We start from the raw sequence: 22,776 nt of genomic DNA, 5'->3' as shown, positions 1-22,776 counted from the left end.
CTGGGGACCCCCGCAATATAGCATGCAGCACCCACCTATATTTGCTTCCGGCAGTGCTGGAGGTGCTTACTCCCGACCATGGAAGTCCGTGACGTCACGACTCAGTCCCCCTGGGACGTCACGCCCCGCCCCCTCAATGCAAGTCTATGGGAGGGGGCGTGACAGCCGTCACGCCCCCTCCCATAGACTTGCATTGAGGGGGCGGGGCGTGACGTCCCACGGGGACAGAGTCGTGACGTCACGGTCTTCCGTTCCCGTGGTCGGAAGCAAGAATAGGGGGATAAGATGTCTAGGGGTGGAGTACCCCTTTAAATAGGTTCACAATTCTATGAATTTATTTGCAAAAAAGTACTCCAGGTTTACTGTTAGCCCCATTTCATGCCTAGTCACCATCACTATTCCTACAACACCATCTGTTTAATTCCAGCACCGCTTCATTACTGTAACTGGGTCATGTGATCACAAGCCTGACATACAGAAAATCAGTGTTTAATGTGTCAGAGGAAGTAGTCTGTCAGCTGACTTCCTGTACCAAATATTCTTAAGTGTCTGAGGATCTAGGATTTAGTCATCTCTGTCAATTAGAAATCCAGAGAACACTCACATGATAACCTTATAATCATTTCTAACATGTTCTACTTTAAAGGCGTACTCCGGTGGAATTTATTTTATATATTTTTTAAACAACTGATGCCAGAAAGTTACAGATTTATAAATTGCTTATATTTAAAAATCAAAATCCTTCCAGTACTTAACTGCTGTATACTACAGAGGAAATTCTTTTATTTTTGGTCAGACAGAAAAGAACTTCAAAAAGAACTTCCTGTGGTACATACAGCAGCTGATAAGTACAGCAAGGATTAAGAATTTTTAATCGAAGTCATTTACAAATCTGTAACTTTTTGGCACCAGTTGATTTAAAAAAAATAAATAAATAAAAAAAAGGTTTTCCACCAGAGTGCCCCTTTAAGAATGTTTCCTGTCCTCCTAGTGTCAGACAATAAATTATTCCATTAGTGTAAAAGTATTAAAAGGTATTTGCATAATATGTAAGGCCTGATCCTGTCCTAGTCCTTCACACTGTACACTAACCATCTGCCTTGAAATTTTGCGTTTATGGTGAACAGATAACTTTTATAATGATTTTTGTTCTATATAGTGTATACTTTGTTTGCAGTCAAATGATTTTAGGTGGCACTTTACATTATCCAGCAGGGGGCGAAGTAACCTCAGATTTTCCCTTGTCTGCAGCTCAACAGTTTGGGAAACAAGTAGGTCCTTGTTTCCCAATCAGTGTGCCTCCAGCTGTTGCAAAACTACAACTCCCAGCATGCTCGGACAGCCAAAGGCTGTCCGGGCATGCTGGAAGTTGTAGTTTTGCAACAGCTGAAGGCACCCTGGCTGGGAAACACTGCTGTAGGTCATAGAAGAAGTAGAGTCTAATAGTCTCGACTCTTCACAGAACACAAGACAATGGTGAGTGAAGTTATTTTGCATGTTGTAAGTCTAATAAGTACACTTTCATGCGCTCAAACCTAAGTTTTGTTAGTTTTCCCCACAACATACAGTGCCTCCACAGGGAGAACTGTGAATTACATAGTGTCTGCTGAAAAACAATGGGCTGCCTGTATAATGTCGAAATACGCCTGGTCCTCCCAAGAGAAAGATGCTCTCATCTTTTTGTGTGTTTTCTTTTTAAACCAGACCTCTCATTTAGCATTAGGCAAACTTTAAAGCAAAGCAGGGGTTAAATATTAACACGTTTCATAGATTTGCTTCATTAGGTAACAGAATGTCAAGGAAACCTCAATCTTAAATCTGTCTTTCTGTACATGTGGACACACAGACAGAGGAGTAGCATGTAGTGAGTCTGTATAGAGAAGTGGTCTCCAAACTGTGGCCCTTTAGATGTAGCAAAACTACAACTCCCAGCATGCCCAGACAGCCATAGTTTTGCCACATTTGGAGACCACAGGCATAGAATTATACTATCTAAGGCTGCATTCACACCACGTTTTTGCAATACAGTTCCTGTATCAGGTTTTTGATGAAAAACAGATTCCTCAAAACCAGACTAAACTGTATTAAAACAAATGTACAAATTTTAACCCGTATACTGTTAAAAACTGTATACGGTTTGAAAAATGTTGTCCAGTTGCATTCATTTTTTAAGAAAAAAAAAGTATACATTTTTTACTTTTCACTCCATTATGAATAAAGTTTCACTTGTTTGATTGAAATTCCAAGAAAAAAAACTGTGCAGAGTCAAAAACCATATGGTGAAAACCGGATAATGGAACCATATGCACATACAGGTCTCTGTGGTTCCCATTGACTCCCACGTTTAAAAAAAAAAAAAACATATGGTTTAATACGGCTTTTCATCCGGACAAAAAACTGTCGTTAGCTACGGTTTTGAGTACAGGGGGAAAAAAAAAAGGAAAAGCCGTACAGGATGCAAAATGGATGCATCTTTTGGCATACGGTTTTCAAATTGAAAACGTATAAGGGAACTCTATTGCAAAAACGTGGTGTGAATGCAGCCTAAACTAGGTGCAAGTAGGTTTTATCTTGGAAGTTGATTTGTCACGAATAAGGGAAAGGAATGGAAGAATACGCTTACAATTCCCCTTCCCATCCTTGTCATTTCTAAAGTTAAAATTTAACAAGACTTTTATTCACGTAACACTGTGGTAGTGGATGATAAAGCGAAGGAACGTGGATGTAGTTAGCAGTCTAACTACCAGGAGTTCCAGTGTCATAACTTATATGTTAACTCTTGTACACTGGTATATGGTTCAGTAGGGTAGATGAAGACTACCATAAATCCCAGAGTAATGGTACCTACAACCAGAGTAGTCCAGGACACAAAAGGTCTGGTAATGCATAGTGGGGGGGGGGGGGGGGGGGTGTTATGGACTGATGGCTGACACAAGCGTCCGTGTGGATGGTCTTTATTCCTCGGTTGTGCAGTCATCGCTTTCCTTTGGTTTACAGCAATAGCCTGTGCTGAACGTTGGAGAGTACATTATAGTCTTGCCTCAAGGGAGTGGGAGTGGGTTATCAAACACTGTGTCTGGGAGAATGGAGATCTTTAGCTTCTTTTCTGGCCAGCTATATTCCTTTGGCAATTTCATCTGGAAAAGAAAATGTAAAGTGGTCAATGGCTATCAATACAAAACATACTGACTTTACTGCCCATAGCAAATACAATGCAGTTTAACAAGCTGAAATTGTATAAACTGCTATGAGCAACAAGGCCATTTTTGTATTAATCAAAAAAAATATATAATTTTGAAAAGCAAGGCATATGCCTCCTGAAAAATATATTAAAATGTTACTCCACCCCTAGACATCTTATCCCCTATCCAAAGGATAGGGGATAAGATGTCAGATTGTGGGGGTCCCGCCGCTGGTGCAGCGCCAGAGGCTCGTTATGTCATGGCAGCGCCCCACTTGTGACAACACGGGCGTGACGGCAATTACGCACCCCCCACAGACTTGCATTGAGGACGCGTGGTCACGATGTCACAAGCCTCTGCCCTGCATTGCCAGTCATCCAGCACGGAGCGAAGTTCACTCTGTGCACTGGATGTCTGGTGTGCCATAGCAGAGATCACAGGTGACCCCCACAATCAGACATCTTATCCCCTATCCTTTGGATAAGGGATAAGATGTCTAGGGGCAGAGTACCCCTTTAAGCAGCTGCTAAATTGATGGGGATCATATGATACAGCATATAACTTCACAGAAAACAGGAAGGCTTTTGTTTTTTTAAGTTTATGGCGCTTTGGGGAAAGGGCATTCAAGTGAAAATAGTGATATGTACTAGATAAAGGGTCTCTCAACCCACAGCATGTGAACGAGATACGAGCCTCAGGATAAGGGGGTATTGCTGGCTGGGCAACACAACTTGTAGATTCAGATGAAAGCTGTTGTGCCTGTCACTTTTGTAGGCTGCTTGTTTGAAAAGGTTGACACATTTTAATAGATCTATCATAGCAAATGGTTCTCTTTAAAGACATGTTGCATTAATAAAATGTGCTTATGAACTTCAGATACTGAATACAGACATATTACTTTTATTTGGAACAGGGACTGATGCACATGCCTTGACTGTACAGCACTAAAGCATCTTTTGAGTCATCCTTCATAATTTTAGCCTGTTAAGGAAGCAGCGCCTACAAGTACGACCTCTGTGCCTGGACCTTAGGGCACCAGGGCGTATCTGTACGTCCTGCATTCTTCCGATCACCACCGTGATCGGGCCAGGATGACTGCTGTTATGGCAGACATCAGGACCAGGTGAGACAAACACTGTTTCCTTACCAGTGTGCCTCCACCTGTTGGTCTATTACTTAACTCTGTTTCCCAACCTGTGTGCCTCCAGCTGTTGCAAAACTACAACTCCCAGCAGTCACTGTCAGTGCATGCTGGGAGTAGTAGTTTCGCAACAGCTGGAGGTTAAAGGGGTACTCCGGTGGGAAAAAAACTTATTTTTAAATCAACTGGTGCCAGAAAGTTAAACATACTTGTAAATTACTTCTATTAAAAAAAATCTTAATTCTTCCAGTACTTATTAGCTGCTGGATACTACATAGGACATTCTTTTCTTTTTGGAACACAGAGCTCTCTGCTGACATCATGACCACAGTGCTCTTTGCTGACATCTCGGTCCATTTTAGGAACTGTCCAGAGCAGCATATGTTTGCTATGGTTATTTTCTTCTACTCTGGACAGTTCCTAAAATGGACAGAGAGGTCAGCAGAGAGCACTCTGCTCGTGATGTCAGCAGAGAGCTCTGCGTTCCAAAAAGAAAATAATTTCCTCTGTAGTATTCAGCAGCTAATAAGTACTGGAAGGATTAAGATTTTTTAACAGAAGTAACTTAGAAATCTGTTTAACTTTCTGGCACCAGTTGATTAAAAAATAAAAAGTTTTTCACCAGAGTACCCCTTTAACATTGGTGGACTGAATGGAGCCGGAGGGGATTTTTTGGGGGGGTCCATCACCAAGTTTATTTTTACACAGAATGCCCCATAAATGGGGTACTCCACTCCTAGACATCTCATCCCCTATTCAAGGATAGGGGATAAGATGTCTGATCGTAGGGGTCCCGCCTCTGGGGACCCCCGTGATCTCTGCTGCAGCCCCTAGTCATCTGCAGCATGGAGCTGAAGTTTTCTCCGTGCCTGATGATGTCACGGCCCCGTCCCCTCGTGAGGTAACGCCACGCCCCCTTAATCCCATAGACTTGCATTAAGTGGACAGGACGTGAGATCAGGAACTGCTGGCCCCTGCATTGCGAGTCATCAGGCACGGAGCAAACTTCAGCTCCGTGCTACAGATGACTAGGGGCTGCAGCAGAGATCACAGGGGTCCCCAGCTGCAGGACCCCCGCGATCAGACATCTTATCCCTATCCTTGGATAAAAGATAAGATGTCTAGGGGCGGAGTACCACTTTAAGCTCTCATGGTATGCAAGGCAATTTGACACTGAACTGGTTTATTCTGCAGATAATATTCAAGCTATTCCTTTTTTTTAGCCCCACAGAAGCAAGAATCCTGCTGAGAAATTATTAAAAGAAAACTAGAATCCCAGAACTTGGTCTGTACATTTTCCATGTGTGCTGTATTCTGATCTTAACTAGATTACAAGCCTGGAGTTAATAAATAAATCATTGTGAATGCATGACCCCGTTACAGAACGCAGGAAATGGCACACTCCAGCAAGTTCTCATGTTTGAAGTAGAAATCTAGGGCTGCAGAACTAAGTCGGGCACTTTACAGGAACCTTCATCCCCCCCCCCCCCATCTCCTCTATGGGCTGAAGAGAACTTACTTCCTCTGGAGAGCTTAAATCTTCTAAGTCTTCCAGCATCCTTTCCACCAATTCCTCTGTCAACAAAATCTAAGAAGATAAAATGGTTTTAGCCTTTTATTCTGCCTTTGAATGTAATTGGCAAAACATTTGATCCTGCTTTCTGAAAGGAAGATTTTATATCAGGAGCATCTTTGTAAGGAGAGATTTTTTTATTTTATGCCAATGGCTCTTACATTTTCATTGTTACTGTGCCAACAGTGTTCGTGGGGGGAAAATGGCGCAACTTCTATGAACCAGCTTTACGAGTTGTACAGTGGGTAAAGACTTTGCATTATCGTGGTGCTCATGCACTCCTACAATGAATATATTGATTTATGGCGAGATGGACCAATGCTTTGTAAACATTTGCAGAAATGTTTGCGCCATCTGCAACTACATTTTCAATATCTCGATTGTGAAAAAATTAAAAGGGAATCTGATAGCTTTAGGGCATCCCAACCTGCTGATAGAGGCTAAAAGGGGAGTTTACACAGAGGATTATGCTACCTTTTATTAGGACCCCCTGTAATACCCATTTCACAGCAGTTCAGTGCGCTGGGAGTATTCTTGCAGATATACAGCCAAATGGAGGCGTTAGAGATGTGTATCGGTACAACAAGGGTTAAAGGAACACTCCCATGCTTCCAGTGCACAGAACTGCTTAATCTGCATATCAATAAAAGGGGTATTACTTTTTAAGAGCATTTAGGTAAGCCTAATAAAAGGCAGCCTAATTATCAGTCTAAACTGCCAATACATTTCTCTTTAAGGCAGTGTTTCGAAACCATGGTGCCTCCTTAAGTCTCTTTCTCGGAGCTTCTATTGGGGGACACAGGACCATGGGTATATGCTGCTTGCCACTAGGAGGCTGACACTAGGCAAAAAACAAAAAGAAGGCTGGCTCCTCCCAGCAGGATATACCCACCTCCTGGCTCTGAGCAACTCTGTTTTAGTCCCAAAGCAGAAGGTGAGCCAACCCGAAAAACAAACAGTGGAACACAACACCCAGAGAAGGGAAAACAGACCAAAAAGGGAGACAGCCCCACCCCGGAAAGGTGGAAACCCGCTGGCCACGAACAAAAACAATGGGTGGGTGCTGTGTCCCCCAATAGAAGCTACGAGAAAAAGAATTTACAGTAAGTTCAAAATTCTACTTTTCTCGAGCGCTTCATTGGGGGACACAGGACAATGGGACGTCCTAAAGCAGTCCCTGGGGAGGGCAAACCAACTCCAACGGAAGAAAGATCAGGCAGAATTTCAAACCGCTACCTGCAAAACCTTGCGGCCCAGGCCTGCGTCGGAGGATGCAAAAGTATGAACCCTGTAAAACTTGGTAAAGGTATGCAGGGACGACCAAGTTGCAGCCTTGCACACCTGCAAGGCTGAGGCCCCGTGACAGACCGCCCAGGAGGCCCCCACCGCTCGGGTGGAGTGAGCCGTCACGCGGAAGGGCACCTGACCCTTGCAACGGTACGCCTCTGAAATGGCGGAACGGATCCACCGGGAGATCGTGGACTTCGAGGTCGGGAGCCCCTTGCGCCTCCCATCGGGGAGCACAAACAGGGAGTCACTATTCCGAAAGGAAGAGGTGACCAACAAATAGGTCCGCACAGCCCGGACCAAGTCCAACTTGTGGCGGCGGCGCTCTCTCGAATGGGAGGGAGACGGACAAAAGGAGGGCAACACGATGTCCTCGTTCAGGTGGAAGGCAGACACCACCTTAGGCTGGAAAGAGTGTACCGGCCGAAAACCACCTTGTCCTGGTAAAGAACCAGAAAGGTGGAACGGCAGGAGAGGGCAGCTAGTTCCGAAACAGGGCGCATAGAAGTGACTGCGACCAGAAAGGCCACCTTCCAAGAGAGAAAACAGAGAGAAACCTGAGCCAGAGGCTCAAACGGAGTGCCCTGAAGGGCATCCAAAACAAGGTTAAGGTCCCAAGGCGCAGTGGGGGACCAAAGAGGAGGGACCTCGTGGGCCACACCTTGCAAAAAGGTTTAAATATGAAGGTCAGACGCCAGAGGGCGTTGAAAGAGGACCGACAGGGCCGAAACCTGCCCCTTAAGGGAACTTAGGGCAAGGCGAGTCTCCAGTCCAGACTGTAGGAAGGACAGGAGATTAGGCAGAGAGAAGGAAGTGGGAGAAAGTGAACGGGCCTCACACCAGTGCAAATACGCCCGCCAGGTGCGGTGGTAAATCCTGGAGGACGAGGGCTTACAGGCACGGAGAACAGTCTGGATAACGCGGGAGGAAAATCCCCGAGCCCTCAAAACCGCGGTCTCAACCGCAACGCCGTCAAACGCAGTGGAAGTGAATTGGGATGGCAGAGGGGTCCCTGGGAGAGAAGGTCAGGATGGTCCGGAAGACAGAAGGGAACGTCTGCTACGAGGCTGACCACGTCTGCGTACCACACGCGACGGGGCCAGTCTGGAGCCACCAGAATGGCCGACACCCCCTCCGCCTTGAGCTTCCGCACGACCCGGGGAAGAAGCGGAAGAGGAGGGAAGAGGTAGGGAAGGGCGAAGGTGGTCCAGGGGACCACCAGGGCGTCTGCTGCGAGCGCCAGGGGATCCCGAGACCTGGACACGAAGAGAGGGACTATTCTGTTCCGACGTGACGCGAACAGGTCCACGACCGGCGTTCCCCACCAACGGCAAATCTGATCGAAGACCTCTGGGTGGAGAGACCATTCGCCCGGATCCGTGGTGGCACGACTTAAGTCGGCCTCCCAGTTTTCGATGCCGGGAATGTGTACGGCCGAGAGGACTGGAACCTGAAGTTCCACCCACCTGAGGATCTTTGTGACTTCCCTCATGGCCGCCGAGCTGCGGGTGCCCCCCTGGCGATTGATGTACGCCACAGCCGTGGCATTGTCCGTTTGCACCCGGACTGGGAGGCCCTGGAGAAGGCGGGTCCAGTGCCGAAGGCACAGGAGGATCGCCCGAAGCTCCAGAACATTGATAGAGAGCTTGGCCTCTGACGCCGTCCAGCAACCCTGGACAGTCTGGTCCCGGAAGACCCCTCCCCAGCCGAGGAGGCTGGCGTCAGTGGTAAGGACATGCCAGCTGAGGGGCCGGAAGGAACGACCCCCTCGGGGAAGAGGGGACCGGAGCCACCAAAGGAGGGAGAGGCGTACCTGGGGAGAGAGCTGGATCCTGCGTTGGAGAGACAAGGGGGACTTGTCCCACTGGGACAGGATGGCCCATTGGAGAGGACAGCAGCGGAATTGAGCAAGGGCACTGCCTCCATGGCGGCTACCATCTTCACCAAAACGGACATGCAGGTGCGGATGGGAAATGGGCCCGAAGGGAGCGGGCCCCCAACAGGAGTGCCTGGAGTTTGTCCTCCGGCAGGGAGACACGATCAGCCGCTGTGTCGAAGTGGAGCCCCAGAAAAAACAGCGACTGGGACAGATGGGACTTCTCATGGTTGACAATCCAACCAAACCTGGAGAGGGTCTGGAGGGGGATGCTGAGGCTGGACCGATTCTGCTCCAAGGAGGGCACCTTGATGAGCAGGTCGTCGAGGTACGGTAGAACCGAGATGCCCCGAGAGTGGAGAAGAGCCACCACTGCCGCCAACACCTTGGTAAAGACACGGGCCGCAGTAGCCAGCCCGAAAGGTAGGGCAACAAATTGGAAAGGACCCTCGGGGACAGCGAACCTGAGGAAGCGGTGGTGGGCCGGGAAGATAGGAATGTGTAGGTAAGCATCCCGGATGTCCACGGAGGAGAGGAACTCCCCTTGATCCATTGAAGCCACAACCGACCTCAGAGACTCCATTCGAAAATGCCTGAGGCGCACGTGTTGGTTCAGGAGTTTGAGGTCGAGGATCGGACAAACCGAGCCATCCTTCTTGGGGACCACGAAGAGGTTCGAGTAGAACCCCGAGAAGCGGTCCTAAGGAGGGACCGGAACAATCACACCTTGGGAAAGAAGATTGCGGAGGGCCACCTGAAAAGCTGCAGCCAGAGCTGGGGACAGAGGAGGGCGGGATCGGAAAAAAAGATCCCGGGGCATAGAAACGAACTCTATGCGATAACCCTGGGAAACTACCTCCTGAACCCAGGAATCCTGGACATGAGCTAGCCAAACGTCCGAAAAGAGGGACAGGCGACCTCCCATCTGAGGAGAAGACTCGGATGGGGGCGCACCCTCATGCCGCGAAGGGCTTGCGGGTCCCCGACATGGGAGGGGGGAGGTGAGAACGAGGGCCCGACTTCCAATAGGGCCGAGACTTGCAGGACGGAGCCCTCTTGTCCTGAGGGGCCTGGGGCCTATCCGTGCGGCCTGAGAAACGGGAAGGGTGAAAAGGAGTAGTACCCTGCCGCGGGCGATTTTGGGGCAAGAGAGAACTCCCCCCCCATGGCCTCAGATGATCTCGTCAAGGCGCTTACCGAACAATCGAGACCCCTGAAACTGGAGTTCAGTGAGAGAGCGCTTAGAGGCCACATCGGCATTTCAAGCCTTCAGCCTCACGGAGCGCCTGAGAGCCACCAAGTTGCCCGAGGCCAAGGCCACGCAGCGTGCCGACTCCAAGGAAGCCCAACAGAGGTATTCACCAGCGTGGGCGACTTGCTGTGCCAAAGCTGCCATATCGCTGGAGGAAGTCCCCGCCAAGATGCCTTGGCGTAGCTCGCCTGCCCAAGGAAATGAGGAAATATAAACCCCCAATATACTTTTCACAAGGGACCTCAATACTCACCCTGAGGGACCTCCGTATCCAGACGTCTTTGACCAGTTGGTGCCACCTGCCTTTAGCTGCCATGGCGAACAGGGGCGAATGGGGGACCTGGACCCTAGGTACACCACCAGGCGCTGGCTGCTGGCGAGGAGGGGTTAACGGCCCATCCATGATGCACCGTGCCCCTAGCTCGCAGCGCCATGCTCCTGTCACCCCACGCTAGATAAAATAAAAAAGGGAGAGAAAGTCAAAACTGAACCCGATACTAGGAAAAAACACTAAGAGCAGGTCTGGAGAGCTCCAGAGCTGCGTCTAGCCTCCTCTGACACTAAGCTAAAACAGAGTTGCTCAGAGTCCGGAGGCGGGTATATCCTGCCGGGAGGAGCCAGCCTTCTTTTGTTTTTTGCCTAGTGTCAGCCTCCTAGTGGCAAGCAGCATATACCGATGGTCCTGTGTCCCCCAAAGAAGCGCTCGAGAAATTAAGTGTTTTTATTCTAGGCTGTAGAAACAGCTATAAACCTAAAAAAGTATATTTGGAATTAATTTTGGGCAGTTTACAGCCTTAAATACATCCTCTTTTCAGTTCAAAATTTGGAACAAAATGTCTGTGTCCCCATAATGGGTGCTGGTGGCTTTCCATGGCAGCCATGGGTCTTTATATTCCATCTTCAATGTATGCGTCCTTCTTTCAATTATACAATTTATTTTTTTAACTCCTCGTGCTGGCAGAGAGGCAGAGCCAGGGTACATTCACACCATTAAGGTCACCAGATCCGGCTGGGAAATGTAAAAACTGGGCACTCCTGTAGCATACCACGGTTGTCAGTCCGGTCAAAAAAACTGATACAGGGCAAAAATCAGCCGACTGGTTGGGACACAGGAGTGCCCAGTTTTCACATTTTGCAACCGTTGACTGTAACTGCAAAACGTGATGTGAATGCACCCTCAGAAAAAAAAAGTTAACATGTCAGTTATACCAAACTGCCTCTGAAAAATACAAAACTAAAAATATTGCCTCAAGGTTCAAGTCCTGAAGCATCACTAACAGGTCATATTTTCAAATTTTTCTTAAAACCTGACCGAAGGGTACTTCAGAGCCAGAACATAAACATAAATAAATAGTAGCAATTTTGAAATATGTGTTCCTGTAAGGGTATGTTCACACTGCAGAATTTTCATCAGGCGGCAGCCACCTAAGAAACTTTGGCCGTAGGACCGCGGGGCACTGCACCGTCACCATTGACGGCTATGCAGTACTCGCGGAATTCTGCACAAAGAATGAACATGTTCTTTCTTTGCGTGGAACAATTTCAGCAGCAGAATTGTACGCCGCTGAAATTCCGCAGTGTGAACGGGTCTCGCGGAAGACCCGTTCACACTGACGGAAATGTTCACTGCTCGGAATTCTACTTGTGTAATACTGCGGGAATTCCACAGTGTGAACATACCCTAAGTTACTGAAATATTAGTCTGAAATTGTGTATTAAGAAACAAAACCTATAAGCTCTACGCCAAACCTGAGAAGACTTCTTACCTGTAACCATGGACCATGTGCTGCATAAGGATGCTCTTCTGTAGCAAAAGCTCCTTCAACGCCTGTAGACACAAAAGTTATTGCCGTGTCTCCCGTAATGCTCTTATATGTAAAGTGTCGTCCATGTAACAGTCTACCCCTAGATGAGATATAAAAGAAGGAATTCAATAAGGCGAATGGAAAAACCTGGTTCATCTGCAGAAAAAAAAACAAAGGAGGATTGTTCCCTATTTTGCCCATGTAACAGTGCATAAGAAAACAGAGGACAGCAGAGGGGACCAGATCAGGACACCAGAGGCACCGGTGGAGTTAAGTTAAAGTTTATTTTTATTTTTTGCTTTTTTTTTTATGAACTGTCATGTGGGGAAATGTATGCACAAAGGAAAAACAAAACGTTCAGGGAATCCAAAATTACTTTGATACATCATATAAAAACGCATAAAATCATCGGCATGCATTTCCTGATGCAGGGATGCAAAGAGATAACCAGCATGAAACTGAAGAGGTGAGGGCTCACATCATAGAAAATGACAGTGATACACAGATACCTGTATGCAGGTGTAGCCAAACAACTAATATAAGTGCGTGTAATGGACAAAAAGAGATATACAGCATAAAGTGCCAAAACAATAATTACCAAGTGGTTTAAAGAAGTAGGAAGATGTGGGCAGTCATCAGCTGATTTTTCTCCAACAATTGGCTTCTTCCAGGGCATGATCAATGTGCAATCTGCCCTTTTATAAATATCGCCCACGGACCAATCCACATTCAGTAGACTAGTCGGCTGACATGAGTGAATGCGTCACACACTACTGCCGTACATCCGGTCCCTAGAATCCAGTGTCAAGATAGGAACCGGAACCTCACTTCACAAAGGAGACGGATGCAAACAGACCGGACCCCGCCCACTGGCCACGTGAGACGCATGTCGTCGGAGGACGGAGCTTGAGACTACCCATCCACATCACCCGGAGAAGCACCAAAAGTGTGTATGAGTGAGGAGCTAGATATCAATAGATGGCCGTAAGCCTCCCCCGCCCTCGGCCGGCCGGCCAGCCCCGCCCACCAGCCTGGACAGGACACCACCCCTGGATATGTAAACAAAGGGAGAATACTTGACATGTGAAAAACGCATAATGTGAATGTCAATAATAAAACAGCAATAAACCAATGAGCAGCGTTTTGTGATTACAGCGTGTTAAATATAAAAATACATATGTACGGAAAAAAAAGGACAAAAAAGGTGCATAAACACATGGGAGAATTGCTGGAGTGGCCAGTTCCAGCAATAAATAAAGTGATAAATAAAATGTAACACACACACACACACACATCACTCTCACACATACACGCTAGGGATCAACCGTTATCGATTTTTTAGGGCCGATACCGATAATCTGTCACCTTTAAGGCAGATAGCCGATAACTTATACCGATATTCCGGTATAAGTTATCAGCTATTTCCGCCCCCCGGCGGGGTAGAAGCCGTTGCAGACCAAGGATTTAAAGCGGGCGCTTTAAATCAATGAACTGCTGCGGCTTTTGCTGGGCCAGAGACTGCCGCCGCCACCCGCTTCTCTCCCCCTGCCTGTCCTGGGGTCCTGAGTCTAACCACCACAGCTGCCCCATTGCCTCCCCCCATCATCTGCCCGCATACCGCCGCCCCCCCATCGCCTTTCCCATCCCCGGTGTTATAATTACCTGTTCCCGGGGCCTGCGATACTTCTGGCTTCGTCGGCAACAGCGCAGGAGCCAGAAGTAGCACGGACCCCAGGAACAGGTAAGTATAACACCGGGGATGATGGGAGGTGATGGGGCGGCAGCGGTATGTGGGAAGAGGATGCGGGGAGGCAATGGGGCAGCGGCAGTATGTGGGCAGAGGATGGGGCGAGGCAATGGGGCAGCAGCGGCGGTATGTGGCCAGAGGATGGGGAGGCAATGGGGCAGCCGCGGCGACGGTAATCTCTGGCCAGGGGGCGGGGCATTATCGGCTAGGTAATTGCCGATACCGATAATGTCCAAAATCGTGAATATCGGCCGATAATATCGGCCAAACCGATAATCGGTCGATCCCTAATACACTACTTCAAAACCACACCAAGTGAGACAAGGTAAATGAGTGAATAAAGTGCCAGTGTGATACATTACCATACTAATTGAGAAGGGGCCTGTAAACTTTGAATAAAGTGCAATAAAGCTGGAACAACATATACACAAATATTTTGAATATATAAAAATTGTAAAAATGAAATAAAGGTTATATACAAAATACACTTATCTAGGTGTCATAGTGCAATATTATATTGCAGAAAGATGCACGATCACACCCACAGAAAACCAAGATGGGTAAAAATAATGTAATAATAATGTAAGTCATCTAAGGGTTGAAAAACCCCAATGAAGATAATCATTAGGTTGAAAACTCAGAAAAAAAATAGATCTATACAGAACTCCCATCACAGTATTGTCATTGGATTCCAGTCCATTGTTATGATCAATAGCAAAAGTCCATCTTTTGACCTAAATTCGGAAATCAGCAGCTCAGGCTTAGGGGCTTAGTGTCGCTAGATGGGGTTTCATTTTCCCTCGCCCGGTGGCCCCGGGGCATCGGTCGTGACTGTGGTGTTTACATAACATTTCACCTGATTGGTCCCATTGAGATCTAACTCCTCCTTATACTTACCATTGGTGCCTCTCTGGGTGACATAGGTGGGCGGTCTCTGCCTCCTTGGTGAAGTGAGGTTCTGGTTCATATCTTGACATCAGATTCTAGCGACCGGATGTACATCAGTAGTGTGTGACGCATTCACTCATGTCAGCCGACTAGTCTACTGAATGTGGATTGGTCTGTGGGCCATATTTATAAAAGGGCAGATTACACATTGAAGAAGCCAATTGCTGGCAAAACGTCAGGTGGTGATGGCCCACATCTTACTACTACTTTAAACCACTTGGTAATTAATATTTTGGCACTTTATGCTGTATACTTCTTTTTGTCCATTACACACACTTATATTAGTTGTTTGACTACACCTGCATGCAGGTATCTGTGTTTCACTATGTCATTTTCTATGATGTGAGCCCTCACCCCTTTTCAGTTTCATGCTGGTTATCTCTTTGCATCCCTGCATCAGGAAATGCATGCCCATGATTTTATGTGTTTTATATGATTTATCAATAAAGTAATTTTGGATTCCCTAAACATTCAGTTTTTCCTTTGTGCATAAACATAGAATGTGTCGGCAGATAAGAACCATTTGGCCCATCTAGTGTGCCCAATAATCTGAATACTATAAATAGACCCTGGCCCTATCTTATATGAAGGATAGACTTATGCTTATCCCGTGCATGTTTAAACTCCTTCACTGTATTTGCAGCAACCACTTCTGCAGGAAGTGCAGGAAGGCTATTCCATACATCCACTACTCTCTCAGTACAGTAGTACTTCCTGATATTACTTTTAAACCTTTGCCCCTGTAAGCGGTTGCTCCACCCATTCAAACAAATAGGCTCCTTTGAACACCTGACTAGTGATGTAATGTCTAAGGCTGCACTGCAATCTGGGAAAACATAGTTCCTGCGTGGGGTCTGTTATTTAGGAGGGGAAATGTGTTGGTTTAATATGGGGAAATTTGTGAAAAATCCCAATCCTGCTGGATAACCCCTTTAATGGTGATCAAGAACGCGCATGCGTTCGAAACGCGTCCATAGGAGAGGTTTGCTGACCAGGTGAAGGTGTATGGTGTGTGCTCTGCATTTTAAAGAAAAGCCCAATAAAGGATCTACATTTTAAAGGTACTGCTGGACTACCTATTCTTCATTTACTTACGACCCCTTTAATGAACCTAGTAAGCCACTTCTACATTCCATTTCTGGCACGATTCCTTTCACTGAAGCCCAGTTGTCTAATGAAGCAGTTCCAGTAAACCTCTGTGTGACGGCTGACAGCTCCTCTGTCAATAACATGGCTGGCTACAGAAGAGCATGTGACAATAAAGGTCCCCCGGCCTTCTCCACTGTGCCAAGGCTCCTTGCTTGTGCAGTGAACTGCTATAGAGGCAGCAGAAGGATGTCCGGGCATACAGGGAGTTGTAGTTTTGCAACAGCTGGAGGCGCCCTGTTTGGGAAACACTGCTCTAATCATTAATATATATATATATATATATATTTTTTTTTTTTATTATATATAAAAGTGGACAAAGGAAACCTGTCACTACACTTTATATGAATCCTGCTTGGTTCCACAATCTTATATATATAATTTAACATTTGTCAGAAGTGAACAGCGATCTATGGCTTGTTGATTGAAATGAAGACTTTTTAGCCTTTTTAAGTTATGTACATTGTGATTAAAAATATTAAACTTCCATATCCTATCTGCTTAGGCAGCAGCAAATAACCAAACTGGGACACAGTACTTTAAATATAAGGGAGAATTAAACATCACCTTAAACACAAAGGAATAAGAGCCCCAGACTCCTGATTAAACTTGAGATGGACGCTTTCCAGTTGACGTGTGCGTATCAATTCATGAGGGATTATGGCTGAGGAACTTTCACTCTCAAGGCTGTCTTTTCGGCTCCTTGGAAAACAAATAACCAATAAAATGACACAAAGTCAAAGCACACATTACCTTTAAAGAAGTCCACCTTAAAAAGAGGGCTTGTGGCCGCCCCCAAAAAAACAAGATATTTATATTCAAAAAACAAACACACACACACCACAATAAATAGCATAGGGAGCCCTGATCACACACCTTCTTATATAGATTCTTGATACACTTTTCTGTTTCTGAGATATGAGAGTTTACAATTTGTCTGACAATTCAGATGGGCAAGAACTACATTTTTTAAGGGGTACTCCCTCCCTAGACATCTTATATCCTACCCAAAGGATAGGGGATAAGATGTCTGATCGAGAGGGTCCCACCACTGGAGCCCCCACGATCTTTGTGCAGCACCCAGCGTTTGTTTAGAAAGCTGGGTGCAGGCTGCGGGGGTCATAATGTCACTGCTACGCCCCCCATTAAAAGTCTATGGGACTTGCATTTAGGGGGCATAGCGTGACGTGACAAGGGGGGGGGGTGGCGTGATGTCACACAGAATGTTCCGAATGCAGGGGCAATGGAGAACACCTTTAATTGGAAGGGATGCGCATTATTATACAGTAGCAGAAGCTGCAGCAATACAAGCTCAATCAAATGGGAAGGGTATAGGGAAAGTTAGCCACTAGTTCTTACGTCTGTTACAAGTATTTCTCCATCTTTGGGGCTGGAGTTTGAATTTCTGTGATTTGAGGTTGCTTTTTTTCCTAGGGAATTTCTACCTGTGTACTTCAGTAAATGTACAGTGTGATAGAATGTATGGGAAAATTTCTTCCATCGCTTATTTGCACCCTAAACAGACCTAATACATTACATAGTACTTGTCCCAGTCCTTCCCCAAGTTAAATTTGGCAAAATCCTTCCTGGGTGGCAAGTACCACCACTGTTCAAGGAAAACTTACAAGGAAGCGCTATTTACCCAAATATTTTAGGACTAGGTCACCAGTAATATATTTACGTCCTGCACCGGCTCCCGCGATGTAACGCTATCAACAGCCGGGATCTGCGGCTAACTTGGGTGATGCTCGTTATTAACCCTTCAGACGTGGCGATCAAAAGCTGATTGCCGCGTCTAAAGTTTAAAAAAAAAAAAAAAAAAAAAGCATTCCCGCAATGGAACCGCAATGTCCCGACCAGCTGTACAGAGACGAGAAGGGTCCCTACCGGCCTGACTGCTCCGTGCCTGAGATCCAGGCAGGAGCAGTAGAGCGCAAAAAACACTCATCAATGCTATGATATGCCATAGCATTGATCAGTGCTGGCAATTAGTGTACTGAATGTTATGGTCCCCTATAGGGGATAACAACATTGCAAAAAAAAAAAAAAGTTAAAGATGATTTAACCGATTCCCTAATAAAAAAAGTTTAAATCCCCTTTTCCCATTTCAAAAAAACTGTGTAAATAAAAATAAATATAAACATATGTGGTATTGCCACGTGGGTAAATGTCCAAAACATAAAAATATATAGTTAATTAAACTGCACTGTCAATGGTGTACATGTAAAAAAAATTCCAAATAGCGTATTTTTGGTCACTTTTTCTACAATAAATAAAAAGTGATCAAAGAGTCAAATCAAAACAAAAATGGTACCGATAAAAACTTCAGATTACGGTGAAAAAAAATTAGCCCTCATACCGCCCCGTATGCAGAAAAAAAATAAAAAGTTATAGGGGTCAGAAGATGACAATTTTAAACGTATCCATTTTCGAACATGTAGTTATGATTTTTTTCAGAAGTACGACAAAATCAAACCTATATAAGTAGGGTATCATTTTAATCGTATGGACCTACAGAATAAAGATAAGGTGTAAAAATGCACTGCATAGAAACGGAAGTCACCAAAAGTTACAAATTTTTTTTTTTCCTTTCAATTTTGTCACACAATGATTTTTTTGTTTTTGGTTTCGCCAAAGATTTTTGGGTAAAATGACTGCTGTCATTACAAAGTAGAATTGATGGTGCAAAAAAAGCCATCACATGAGTCTGTAGGTGCAAAATTTAAAGGAGTTATGATTTTTAGAAGGTGATGAGGAAAAAACGAAAATGCATAAAACAGAAAAACCCTGCGTCCTTTCACGCACATTGTTTTCTACTTACGGTGCTCGGTCGAGGTTCATGCCATTATGTCTCTGTGAACTTATTGGAGGCAGGATAGGTTTACTGTTTATTTCTAGGCCTCTTCGCAAAGCCTCTCTGATCTGTTCAGTATCTGAAATAAATAAAGCAGAGTCTTTTTTCTAGATAAACAGAAAATGTTCCAGGGAATTTTGGTTGATGGCCTATCTATTGGTGATTTGCCTAAACCTGGCAGCCCTACTGATCCGCTACATGGCAAACTGATATACCTGGATGTAAACAGTGTACAGAGCTAAGGCAACTAACTCCTTATACTGTAGTGGCCTATTGTTCTCATATGTCAGCTTAATTCACTTCAGTGCGATCTGAGCTGTAGTAATTAACCACTAACAAAAAATAGGACAAATATGATTTAATTATAACCATTATACCAATGCTTTTTTTACTACACACAAACCTTTGCCAGACAATTTCCGGGGTTGAGTTCCTATACAAATACTTCTGCTGTCATCTTCGTCCTCTGGCGGGCGACTTAAATCATCCCATGCACACTTGGCGCTGACACCGCTGAGGTTAGAGCCTTCTGTCTCAATTCCTTTATCAACTCTCTCCTGCTTAAAAACGAATATGACCAAACCACAACTTTGTAAGAATATCCATTGAAGCAAGCTCAACTAGATAAAAAGCATTAAGAATTGAAGCATTTTTTTATTTAGTTATTCTTATTTAGGCTATTGCAAGAAGACATAAGAGGGGTTTTCCAGTCGAGTGAATGGGAGCTGGGCTGCAGTAACCAGGGCTAACCACTATGCAGTGAACTGCTCCAGCCCCAATCACTGTGTAGTGCGGGTGCCACAGATGCCCCGATCAGCTCATGAGCAAGCATGCCAGGTGTCAGAACCCTGTTGATTGAGGCTGAGGCTAGGCCATCAATCACATTAACCTGGAAAACCCTTTAAGGGTGCGTTCACACGCTAGTAACTAGTAGCTTAAGTCGCAGCAGGATTCCCGCAGCGGGCAACCAGCTGCTAGTAATAGCGTGTGAACGCACCCCTAAGGGTACGTTCACACGCTATTACCACCAGCGGGTTACCAACCTGTTGCAAGTTACACTACAATTGATTTGAATGGGTCCACAGACAGTCCGCATTAGTGTCACATTTGCGGACTGTCTGTGGACCCATTTAAATCAATGGTAGCATAACTCAAGTTACTAGCGTGTGAACGCACCCTAAAGGGCTACTCCGGTGTAATACAATTTTTTTTTTTTATCAACTGGTACCAAAAAGTTAAAAAACAGATTTGTAAATTACTTTATTTAAAAATATTAAAAAGGAGTAGTGTAGAGAAACGTTTTCCCACTCCATTGTGCCCAGGATAAAAAAAAAAAAAGAAAAATGAAAAATAAAATAAAACCAACTCACCTTCCTGTGTTCCCCCCTGTAGTGTCGCTACAGCTGTTCAGTCCTCCGGTCTTCATCCTTTTTCTGTGTGCACAGACCGTCACACTGAGCTCAGCCTGTCAACGGCCGAGGCGGGACATCGCTGTAGCTGGTAATAGGCTGAGTGTCGTGTGACAATCTGTGCACACGGAAAAAGGAAGAAAACCGAACCGAAGGACCGATCAGCTGTAGCGACACTACAGGGGAATGCAGGAAGGAGAGTTAAAATTTTCTCATCTTTTGTTGTTTTTTATCAGCCCAGACACAATGAAGTGGGAAAACTTTTCTCTACACTACTCCTTCCTGTACTTACCAGCTGCTGTACGCTCCAAAGGAAGCTCTTTTCGTCCTGAACTTCTTTTCTATCTGACGACAGTGCTCTCTGCTGACACCTCTGTCCATGTCAGGAACTGTCCGAAGAAATAGCAAATGCCCATAGCAAACCTCTCTTACTCTGAACAGTTCCCGACATGTACAGAGGTGGCTGCAGAGAGCACTGTGGTCAGACAGAAAGGAACAATACAACTTCCTCTGTAGCATACAGCAGCTGATAAGTACTGGAAGGATTAAGATTTTTAAATAGAAGTAAATTACAAACCTGTTTAACTCTTTGGCACCAGTTTATTAAAAGAAAAAAATAAATAAAATAAAAAAACATAAAAAAGGGTTTACCACCGGAGTACCCCTTTACATTTAATTATGTGTATGAATACATTTTTTGTAATCTAATTTCAATAGCTTCACTTCTATAGCTTTGTTACAAGTAAGTTGCTGCCAGGCAGCAGTATACCAACATTGAAATCGACTGCACCACCAGCTGCTGCCCAGATCATGTATTTTGTAATATGCTCAATGTCAACAGAACCCGGGATTCCCAGCCAGTCACCCAAGCCAATACTTGCCAGGTCTGAAGAAGCTGTGCAGCAGGGATTTGTATTGACTATGGTTTACAAAAATTATGTACCACAAAAAAAATAAAAAAACAATGTGCAAGTTTGTTTCCCACAGAAGTATATTAGTGATGCATGGCGTGGTACAGGTCTAAGCGTGTTTCCTTTTAGTTTGTTTTCTGTTACAACACCATTTTACATGAAATAAATCTGGGGTTCCTTTGATTTGTGCTCCACCTATATGGCCTGGTCATAATTTGATAGTTACTTCTGAACTCTGAGGCAGGTTACCTCAGGGACCGGGTGTGATAAAGCACTAGTGAAATGTGTTCATATGGCTCTTTCCAACGGCAGAATACGGTCCCATGTGTAGTGTCTCTGTTCTACCAAAGCTCTGTACATGAAGCCTGACTACGAGACTGTTCTGATAATACTAATACAAGTCTATTCTTCTGCCCTGTAAATCTGAGGCCTTCCATCTGTATCTCCAGGAAAGCTCCTCATGTGTCTGATGTGAATGTCATATCATTTTAACATGCACTCTGGTTGCTATGGACAGAATACAATCCCCTATAAAAAGGTCCACTGCTTTATCTTTAGATACTTATGAAGTCCCTATTATAGTCCACATCAGGCACTTACTTGCAAATGAGGATCAATCTCAAAAATAGTCTCTCCTCTTCGCATGTCTGTGATCAACCACGGCCCACCAGCTCTGAAGAGAATAACATCTTATCATTACTATCCAACAAGCAAAAACACTTCCCTATGAGGAGAGATCAATAAACTGCATAGTATGTTTACAATATACAAAGGAGTCAGAGTGTGATCACAGTTGTAGGTCCTCATCCTACACTAAGATCCAAGTTCACATAATGAAAGGACAAAGCGTTACTTACACTGGCACAGTGCGGAGAAGTTCTAGTATTCCTTGTCCATTCCACTGCTGAGCCGCATGTAGCTCCTCAGTGCACACACCAATTATCTAACGGAGAAACCAATGTACATGTTATCGCACTAAAAAGGCATATACTGATGTTCAAACTAAATAGTTTATATACTATTAACGGAGACCAAAATGAAGCTGTTGCCCATGCAACAAAATTTGTCGATCCTTTCAAACAGACCTCTGAAAAATTAAATACAAAAATAGGATTGGCTGCAAGGCTGGCATCACAAGGAAAAGGTGGAGTAGTTGCCCATAAGGCTGGCTTCACACACACAGTATTTTCTGCCATCTTTCCACTACAGTTTCTCTCTGTATCGGTGCCTCTGGTATTGCCTAAAAATACTGAACAAAACACTATGGGGGAGGATTTATGTAAACCTGTGTAGAGGAAGAGAGGTGCAGCTGCCCATAGCAACCAATCAGATCACTTCTTTCATTTTTCACAGGCCTCTTCAAATGTTAAAGAAGCGATCTGATTGGTTGTTATGGGCAACTGCACCACTCTTACTCCACACAGGTTTTAAATAACTGTCCCCCAATGTCTAAATCCAGCCTAATTTCATAATTTTTCCTCATTTGCATTTTCCTGAGCAGAGTCATCTCCAACCACTCCCTATGCTGGACCTGCAACATATGTCAATTCACTTAAATAGTCAAGAACTGCCATGTGTCTGGTCTTCGATTAACCCCTTAACGACAATGGACGTAAATGTACGTCATGGTGATGTGATACTTACC

General features: G+C 45.1%; 1 protein-coding gene across 2 annotated transcripts in view; it reads right to left on the bottom strand.

Annotated features, from left to right (window-relative positions):
- Window positions 1-205: 205 nt before the first annotated feature.
- Window positions 206-22,776, bottom strand: part of SUFU (SUFU negative regulator of hedgehog signaling) — a 60,031-nt gene continuing 37,460 nt past the window's right edge. The window contains exons 5-12 of one of the 2 annotated variants that reach the window (XM_056529621.1): window positions 21,989-22,074; window positions 21,732-21,804; window positions 19,215-19,368; window positions 18,779-18,890; window positions 16,525-16,659; window positions 12,078-12,216; window positions 5,843-5,911; window positions 206-3,137 (exon numbers count right to left, since the gene is read on the bottom strand). In XM_056529621.1, the coding sequence (XP_056385596.1) occupies window positions 3,042-3,137; window positions 5,843-5,911; window positions 12,078-12,216; window positions 16,525-16,659; window positions 18,779-18,890; window positions 19,215-19,368; window positions 21,732-21,804; window positions 21,989-22,074 (864 nt within the window). In that variant the 3' untranslated portion in view covers window positions 206-3,041. Of the gene's footprint in view, window positions 3,138-5,842; window positions 5,912-12,077; window positions 12,217-16,524; window positions 16,660-18,778; window positions 18,891-19,214; window positions 19,372-21,731; window positions 21,805-21,988; window positions 22,075-22,776 lie in introns of both variants that reach the window. The other variant, XM_056529620.1, reaches the window with a different exon arrangement.

This window comes from Hyla sarda, chromosome 7 (genome assembly GCF_029499605.1).
Source record: "Hyla sarda isolate aHylSar1 chromosome 7, aHylSar1.hap1, whole genome shotgun sequence".
In the NCBI taxonomy this organism is placed as follows: domain Eukaryota; kingdom Metazoa; phylum Chordata; class Amphibia; order Anura; family Hylidae; genus Hyla; species Hyla sarda.
The sequence above is the reverse complement of the archived record's forward strand: the minus strand, read 5'-3'. Positions and strand labels throughout refer to the sequence as shown.